General features: G+C 43.7%; 1 protein-coding gene across 1 annotated transcript in view; it reads right to left on the bottom strand.

Annotated features, from left to right (window-relative positions):
• stard15 (StAR-related lipid transfer (START) domain containing 15) overlaps positions 1-4,815 on the bottom strand; it is a 10,060-nt gene extending 5,245 nt beyond the window's left edge. Inside the window, exon 1 of the mRNA XM_034543758.1 lies at positions 4,666-4,815. Within this exon, the coding sequence (XP_034399649.1) occupies positions 4,666-4,812 (147 nt within the window). The 5' untranslated portion in view covers positions 4,813-4,815. The remainder of the gene's footprint in view (positions 1-4,665) is intronic.
• Between the last annotated feature and the right edge of the window lie 5,185 nt (positions 4,816-10,000).

Consider the following 10,000-nt stretch of genomic DNA (forward strand, 5'->3'; position numbering starts at 1 on the left):
TCAGACGAGAAGTTCAAATGGACACTTTGGGCTAGCTTAGCTTAGCACAAACACTGGACGCAGGGGGAAATGCTAGCCTAGCTATGTTGCAACACCTCCACGTGTGTCTGATGGACATGGTGCTTGTTATGTCATAAGCTCTGAACCTCCTGTCAATCATCTCTTCAGCTGTTCAAACCACATCGTCAAGAGCAGAGACGCAATTCTGAGCTTATTCTATGATATGGAATAATATTTAATATGTTCCAGACTGTCAGACACGTGACATAGGTGTAATATGTCTTTCATCAGCACCTGTAAAGCCACCTGTACAATTATTATTATTAGTTATTAATGTGAGAGTAGAAGTGCCTCGCTGGTCCAGAAAAACTCAGTAAATTATTAACACAGGAGCCATCATCATTATCATCATTATCATCATTATCATCTTAATCATCTTCATCCTCCTCCTCCTCAGCTGGGCTTCTGTAGCAGTGTGTGTGTCTACAGTTACTTCCTGTGGTTAACTTTCTGTGGTTAACTTCCTGTGGTTCTGTGGCTAACTTCCTGTGGTTCTGTGGTTAACTTCCTGTGGTTCTGTGGTTAACTTCTTGTGTTTCCGTGGTTAAGTTCCTGTGGTTGACTTCCTGTGGTTCTGTGGTTAACTTCCTGTGGTCCTATGGTTAACTTCCTGTGGTTCTGTGGTTAACTTCCTGTGGTTCTATGGTTAACTTCCTGTGGTCCTATGTTTAACTTCCTGTGGTTGACTTCCTGTGGTTCTGTGGTTAACTTCCTGTGGTTCTGTGGTTAACTTCCTGTGGTCCTATGGTTAACTTCCTGTGGTTCTTTGGCTAACTTCCTGTGGTTCTGTGGTTAACTTCCTGTGGTTCTGTGGCTAACTTCCTGTGGTTCTGTGGTTAACTTCCTGTTGTCCTATGGTTAACTTCCTGTGGTTCTGTGGTTAACTTCCTGTGGTCCTATGGTTAACTTCCTGTGGTTATGTGGTTAACTTCCTGTGGTTCTGTGGTTAACTTCCTGTGGTTCTGTGGTTAACATCCTGTGGTCCTATGGTTAACTTCCTGTGGTTCTGTGGTTAACTTCCTGTGGTTGACTTCCTGTGGTTCTGGGGTTAACTTCCTCTGGTTCTGTGGTTAACTTCCTGTGGTTGAATTCCTGTGGTTCTGCGGTTAACTTCCTGTGGTCCTGTGGTTAACTTCCTGTAGTTCTGTGTTTAACTTCCTGTGGTTAACTTCCTGTGGTTCTGTGGTTAACTTCCTGTGGTTGACTTCCTGTGGTTCTGTGGTTGACTTCCTGTGGTCCTGTGCTTGACTTCCTGTGGTCCTATGGTTAACTTCCTGTGGTTGAATTCCTGTGGTTCTGCGGTTAACTTCATGTGGTCCTGTGGTTAACTTCCTGTGGTTCTGTGTTTAACTTCCTGTGGTTCTGTGGTTAACTTCCTGTGGTTCTGTGGTTAACTTCCTGTGGTTGACTTCCTGTGGTTCTGTGGTTAACTTCCTCTGGTTCTGTGGTTAACTTCCTGTGGTTGACTTCCTGTGGTCCTATGGTTAACTTCCTGTGGTTGAATTCCTGTGGTTCTGTGTTTAACTTCCTGTGGTTCTGTGGTTAACTTCCTGTGGTTAACTTCCTGTGGTTCTGTGTTTAACTTCCTGTGGTTCTGTGGTTAACTTCCTGTAGTTCTGTGGTTAACTTCCTGTGGTTCTGTGGTTAACTTCCTGTGGTTGAATTCCTGTGGTTCTGTGGTTAACTTCCTGTAGTTCTGTGGTTAACTTCCTGTGGTTCTGTGGTTAACTTCCTGTGGTTAACTTCCTCTGGTTCTGTGGTTAACTTCCTGTGGTTGAATTCCTGTGGTTCTGTGGTTAACTTCCTGTAGTTCTGTGGTTAACTTCCTGTGGTTCTGTGGTTAACTTCCTGTGGTTAACTTCCTCTGGTTCTGTGGTTAACTTCCTGTGGTTGAATTCCTGTGGTTCTGCGGTTAACTTCCTGTAGTTCTGTGGTTAACTTCCTGTGGTTCTGTGGTTAACTTCCTGTGGTTAACTTCCTCTGGTTCTGTGGTTAACTTCCTCTGGTTCTGTGGTTAACTTCCTGTGGTTCTGTGGTTAACTTCCTGTAGTTCTGTGGTTAACTTCCTGTGGTTCTGTGGTTAACTTCCTGTGGTTCTGTGGTTAACTTCCTGTTACGTCGTGGTGAACTGTCCAGCGGTCAGTGCGGCTGCAGGTCCTCTGGCTGCCACTAGGTGGTGATGTGACCAGAGTCTGACTGTATTGAATTTACTTTTGAGAATGAACAGATTCTCTGCAGCTGGTTTTTGAGTCAATGTGTTCCTCTTCATCAGAACAAGGAACCCGTAGCTCAGCTGTCACATTATTACATATAGATATGCTCATGGAGGGAAAGTATATCTCCAAACTGGAAATAGTCCAGTGAAGTAACTGAACTTGTAAAGTGAACTGGTTTCTGTCTCTGTCCTCTTTCTGTTGCATGTCTCCCAGCTCTCCACCTCCGCCCTCGAGTTTCCACTCCTATGTGGAACAAGACTACAGGACTACTGGACTACTGGACTACAGGACTACTGGACTACTGGACTATAGGACTACAGGACTACAGGACTACAGGACTACAGGACTACTGGACTACTGGACTACTGGACTATAGGACTACTGGACTACTGGACTATAGGACTACAGGACTACAGGACTACAGGACTACTGGACTACTGGACTACTGGACTACTGGACTACTGGACTATAGGACTATAGGACTACAGGACTACATGACTACAGGACTACAGGACTACAGGACTACTGGACTACTGGACTATAGGACTACTGGACTACTGGACTACAGGACTACTGGACTACTGGACTAGTGGACTACTGGACTATAGGACTACAGGACTACTGGACTACTGGACTATAGGACTACTGGACTACAGGACCACTGGACTACAGGACTACTGGACTACAGGACTACTGGACTGGAGGACCACTGGACTACTGGACTACAGGACTACTGGACTACTGGACTACAAGACTACTGGACTACAGGAGCACTGGACTACTGGACTACAGGACCACTGGACCACTGGACCACTGGACTACAGGACCACTGGACTACTGGACTACAGGACTACTGGACTACATAACTACTGGACTACAGGACTACTGGACTACAGGACTACAGGACTACTGGACTACTGGACTACAGGACTACAGGACCACTGGACTACAGGACTACTGGACTACATAACTACTGGACTACAGGACTACAGGACTACTGGACTACTGGACTACAGGACTACTGGACTACAGGACTACAGGACTACTGTACTCCAGGGTTACAGAACTACAAGACTACTGGACTACAGGAGCACTGGACTACTGGACTACAGGACCACTGGACCACTGGACCACTGGACTACAGGACCACTGGACTACTGGACTACAGGACTACTGGACTACATAACTACTGGACTACTGGACTACAGGACTACTGGACTACTGGACTACTGGACTACAGGACTACAGGACCACTGGACTACAGGACTACTGGACTACAGGACTACTGGACTACTGGACTACAGGACCACTGGACTTCTGGACTACAGGACTACTGGACTACAGGACCACTGGACTACTGCACTATAGAACTACTGAACTACAGGACTACAGGACCACTGGACTACTGGACTACAGGACCACTGGACTATAGAACTACTGGACTACAGGACTACTGGACTACTGGACTACAGGACCACTGGACTACTGGACTACAGGACTACTGGACTACAGGACTACAGGACTACTGGACTACTGGACTACAGGACCACTGGACTACTGGACTATAGAACTACTGAACTACAGGACTACAGGACTACAGGACTACTGTACTCCAGGGTTACAGAACTACAAGACTACAGGACCACTCGACTAATGGACTACAGGACAACTGGACTACAGGGTTACAGAACTACAAGACTACTGGACTACAGGAATACCTGGGCTACAGGCCTACCGGACTACAGGACTACCAGACTACAGGGCTACAGGTCTAAAGGACTACCGGACTATAGGACTATAGGACTCAAGGACTACAGGGACAACATGGCTCCACTTCCAGGACTGCTGTTGGATCTTGGAGGTGTACTCTTGTCTCTCCAGATAAGGGTCTACTTTATCCACATGGGGACTTGAACCCCGACCCAGGAGGTTGACTATGTTCATAACCAAATTCAGATGATCAGAAGAGTTCATTGATTACCTGATTGATTCATTGTTCTATTGATGGATTCATTGATCTGTTGATGGATTCATTGAATCAATTCAGTGAATGTAAATAACCAATCAGACGAGTTGTAACAGAGACGTCTCTGAATATTGATTCTCTGCTCGTTAATCAATAGTTGACATTATTAATCGCTTATATGTTTACATTTCTTAATCAATATGTTTGTTTTTGTCTGTAAGCTTCACCTTTAAAGTTCTGATGTTTATTCAGTTTGACCCGTTTGTGCTGCACGTTGATTATTAATTTAATATCTAATAATAACATTTATAAAAGCTTTCTGTCTCTTTGCTGGAGTTTCTTCTTGTTCGGGCTGCATTGATGAACCAATCAATTCATCTCAGAGCTCTTTTCCTTGAGGGTCACCTGCCGGTCTGAGCTCACCTTGAGTTTCTGGACGGTCCCGGTCTCCTCCTCGTGACACCACACCGTGACCCCCCCTCTGCTGTAGCGGCTGGTCCACCCGGCACCGCTCAGACACTGCTCTCTGAACGAGGAGAAGTCCGAGTCGTCCGGGATCTGCACCGGCATCTCCGCGACCAGGACGGGCTATTTAATATTATACTACTAATAATAATATTAATAATAATAATAATAAAATGCAAAAAGTAGAAACAGGCCTTCAGGTGCTCCTGTCTCCTCACGGAGGAGTAAAGAATGAATGCAGGGAGTTGATGACAGCAGCTGCTGAACATCTCTGGGTCACAGATGGGTCACAAAGCACAGACCTCTCACTGTGTCCACACTTTCAGGAGACTAAAAGAGGAACGTTTAACCCGTTTGTTTGTATATTTACAGAAATATAGAGCAAAGAGGATTTATTCCATCCTAGTTCCCAACATTCATCAATACAAACACATTCAATGCCTGACTCACAGAATACTAGAATAATGGACAATTTCACCAATACATTTTGGTTTCAATATTTTGTTTCACTTTTAGAAGAGAAAACGTTTGGGATGAAGACTTTAAAGTTACGTCTATGCTTCATGTGTTAAAGCTGCATTCTCTCTCCTAACCACCAGGGGGCGACTCCTCTGGTTGTATAGAAGTCTATGCTTCATGTGTTAAAGCTGTATTCTCTCTCCTGACCACCAGGGGGCGACTCCTCTGGTTGTATAGAAGTCTCTGCTTCATGTGTTAAAGCTGCATTCTCTCTCCTGACCACCAGGGGGCGACTCCTCTGGTTGTATAGAAGTCTATGCTTCATGTGTTAAAGCTGCATTCTCTCTACTGACCACCAGGGGGTAACTCCTCTGGTTGTATAGAAGTCTACGCTTCATGTGTTAAAGCTGCATTCTCTCTACTGACCACCAGGGGGCGACTCCTCTGGTTGTATAGAAGTCTACGCTTCATGTGTTAAAGCTGCATTCTCTCTCCTGACCACCAGGGGGCGACTCCTCTGGTTGTATAGAAGTCTATGCTTCATGTGTTAAAGCTGCATTCTCTCTCCTGACCACCAGGGGGCGACTCCTCTGGTTGTATAGAAGTCTGTGCTTCATGTGTTAAAGCTGCATTCTCTCTCCTGACCACCAGGGGGCGACTCCTCTGGTTGTATAGAAGTCTATATAAATGACTCTACTTCTCTTGATTTATTCCCTCAGTAAACATTGTAAACATGAGTTTTTGGTCTCAATCTCTAGTTTCAAGTCTTCTTCAATACAGCGTGATGTTCATTTAGTAAATTATGGTAATTTAGTGTCAAACAGACCATAAAGCAGGGGATGCTTTAGGGCGGGGCTACACGATGATTGACAGTTCTGCATGTCCATGGTGAGGGCACCAACGGGGGCAGACTACCGGAATGAAGGCCTGTTTCCATCCATCATGAGAATATTAGGAGTTGCTTCATCGAGATGAGCAGCCGTCAAGACGGTTGAAAGAACAGCTGATGATTGATTCATCAGTTCTGGTGGTGAAATACAGAGAAAGTGACAGTCTGCTTATCTGATATTATTCTGTTATATATCATTATAAATTAGTAGAGTGACTCATTCTCTCAATAGACCATCTCTGGCAACAGGCTGCATGTAAAGAATGCTGCCTTCAGGGGCTCCTGTAAATACGACCATCCCCTTGCTGCGAACAACGAGATCGGAAAGAGAGAGGACGTACTTCATGTCAGACGTCACAGATCTGAAGATCTGAAACCGTTTGGATGGAAACCTCCATTTTGTTCAGACTTTTGGATCATAAAGAATTCTGAATCATAATCTGTGAGCTGAGCGATGCAATTTCAGACAGCCCCTGAATGTACCGGTAACAGTAACTGATACCTGTTGTTCAGGTGGAGCAGTGGGCAGAGTGAAACGCGTGAGTCACAGTGATCAGGTGTCAGCAGAAAAACACAGAAGAAGAAGAAGCTTACAAAAACTGTAATTGTATTGTTGTATTGTTGTATTGTTGTATTGTTGTATTGTTGTATCAGACCTTTACTTATACATATCTTTTCTAGTTATGACGAAGATCTTTAACACTACATGACATCATTCACCCACTCATACACTGATGGGAGGAGCTAAGGCTCCACCTGTCCATCAGGTAACTAACATTCACACACATTCATACACTGATGGGAGGAGCTAAGACTCCACCTGTCCATCAGGTAACTAACATTCACACACATTCATACACTGATGGGAGGAGCTAAGACTCCACCTGTCCATCAGGTAACTAACATTCACACACATTCATACACTGATGGGAGGAGCTAAGGCTCCACCTGTCCATCAGGTAACTAACATTCACACACATTCACTCACTGATGGGAGGAGCTAAGGTTCCACCTGTCCATCAGGTAACTAACATTCACACACATTCACACACTGATGGGAGGAGCTAAGGCTCCACCTGTCCATCAGGTAACTAACATTCACACACATTCATACACTGATGGGAGGAGCTAAGGTTCCACCTGTCCATCAGGTAACTAACATTCACACACATTCATACACTGATGGGAGGAGCTAAGGTTTCACCTGTCCATCAGGTAACTAACATTCACACACATTCACACACTGATGGGAGGAGCTAAGGTTTCACCTGTCCATCAGGTAACTAACATTCACACACATTCACACACTGATGGGAGGAGCTAAGGTTTCACCTGTCCATCATGTAACTAACATTCACACACATTCACACACTGATGGGAGGAGCTATGGCTCCACCTGTCCATCAGGTAACTAACATTCACACACTGATGGGAGGAGCTAAGGCTCCACCTGTCCATCAGGTAACTAACATCCACACACTAATGGGAGGAGCTAAGGTTTCATATGTCCATCAGGTAACTAACATTCACACACTGATGGGAGGAGCTAAGGCTCCACCTGTCCATCAGGTAACTAACATTCACACACTGATGGGAGGAGCTATGGCTCCACCTGTCCATCAGGTAACTAACATTCACACACTGATGGGAGGAGCTAAGGTTCCACCTGTCCATCAGGTAACTAACATTCACACACTGATGGGAGGAGCCAAGGTTCCACCAAGTCTCTGTCATAGAGAGTTGTATAGTATTGATGTATTGTATTGTTGTGTTGTTTTTTTGTCTTGTATTGTATTATTGTGTTGTATTCTATTGATGTATTGGTATATTGTATTTTATTGTTGTATTGTTGTGTTGTATTATTCTATTCTGTTCTACTATGTTAATATTTTATTATGTTAGTATCAGAGGGAAATATTCTAACACATTTACCCTGAAAATCAGTTTAGTTGTAACTCTATGACAGAGACTTTTACTCTGAAAATCAGTTTAGTTCTAACTATATGACACAGAGACTTTTACTCTGAAAATCAGTTTAGTTTGAGGACCAACATGTTTCTGAGATTTCTTATTAATTAATTATAATTCATAAACACCTGTCATTATAATCTAGGATAATTTTATCGATGTAGTATTTTATTGATGTAGTATTTTATTGATGTAGTATTTTATCGATGTAGTATTTTATTGATGTAGTATTTTATTGATGTAGTATTTTATCGATGTAGTATTTTATTGATGTAGTATTTTATTGATGTAGTATTTTATCGATGTAGTATTTTATCGATGTAGTATTTTATTGATGTAGTATTTTATCGATGTAGTATTTTATTGATGTAGTATTTTATCGATGTAGTATTTTATTGATGAAGTATTTTATTGATGAAGTATTTTATTGTTGTGAGATATTCTGTGATTGTTGACAAACGTATTTCATCACGCAGTGAAAGAAGTTCAGATAAAACAAAGTCTGTGGTATTTGTACTCAAGTATTGTAGTACTGCAGTCTACTGAGGTATTTATGTTACCTTGTACTTCTACTAGGAGGTAAATGTTATACTTTATACTTTCCTACATTCATCCGACAGCTTTAGTTACTTTGCAGAGTCAGATTTTACATTTAAAAACTGATGATATGTGTGTACTCGTGTACATCGAGTTAAGTACGGGCTCTGAGTTCTTCTGAGTACCACTGTGTCCCCAGCAGTGGGAGCTCTGCACCCTGGAACCAGTGTGTGTGTGTGTGTGTGTGTGTGAGTGTGTGAGTGAGTGTGTGTGTGTGCGTGTGTGTGTGTGTGTGTATATATCTTTGTGTGTGTATGTGTGTATATATGTGTGAGCGTATGTGTGTGTGTATATACCTATCTGTGTGTGTGTGTACGTGTGTGTGTGCCTGTCTCTGTGTGTGTACCTATCTGTGTGTGCGTGTATATATCTGTGTGTGTGTGTGTTTGTCTGTGTGTGTGTGTGTGTGTATTTATACGTGTGTGTCCTCTTCATATCAGTGGGTGAAAGCTGCTCTGTCCTTTCCTTGCTGCTCGTGACCTTTGACCTGTGAGAACATCTGCTAGAAACCTGAACTGGTCCTGAATACAAAGCAGCTCTGTGTGTTACAGACCATCTGCTATTCACACACACACACACACACACACACACACACACACACACACACACACACACACAAATAGAGAATATCTGTGTAACTTAATTTGGCATCATAATAGAGGTGTATATATATATATATATATATATATATATATATATATATATTTGTAGATGAAGATGGAACACAGCATGAATGAAAGTCTAAACTTTCGAGTCTCTGAGCATCAGAAACATTCACTCCAAACTGCTTCTGTGCTTTCAAGTACGACACATTGGCTTCTTCTTGAATCTTAGATCTAAACGTGTCAGGAAACACGGACCGACCCTCAGAGAGGAAGGACAGACGAGCTGACTGACGTCATCCAGGGGACCAATCAGAGGCAGCGGTGCCTTCAAACAGACCAATCAGAGGCAGTGGTCCCATCAAACAGACCAATCAGAGGCAGTGGTCCCATCAAACAGACCAATCAGAGGCAGTGGTCCCATCAAACAGACCAATCAGAGGCAGTGGTCCCTTCAAACCAACCAATCAACCAATCAGAGGCAGTGGTCCCATCAAACGGACCAATCGGAGGCAGTGGTCCCATCAAACGGACCAATCGGAGGCAGTGGTCCCATCAAACGGACCAATCAGAGACAGTGGTCCCATCAAACGGACCAATCGGAGGCAGTGGTCCCATCAAACGGACCAATCAGAGACAGTGGTCCCATCAAACGGACCAATCAGAGACAGTGGTCCCATCAAACGGACCAATCGGAGGCAGTGGTCCCATCAAACGGACCAATCAGAGACAGTGGTCCCTTAAAATGGACCAATCGGAGGCAGTGGTCCCATCAAAC

The sequence above is a fragment of the Cyclopterus lumpus genome, chromosome 10 (genome assembly GCF_009769545.1).
Source record: "Cyclopterus lumpus isolate fCycLum1 chromosome 10, fCycLum1.pri, whole genome shotgun sequence".
Lineage (NCBI taxonomy): Eukaryota > Metazoa > Chordata > Actinopteri > Perciformes > Cyclopteridae > Cyclopterus > Cyclopterus lumpus.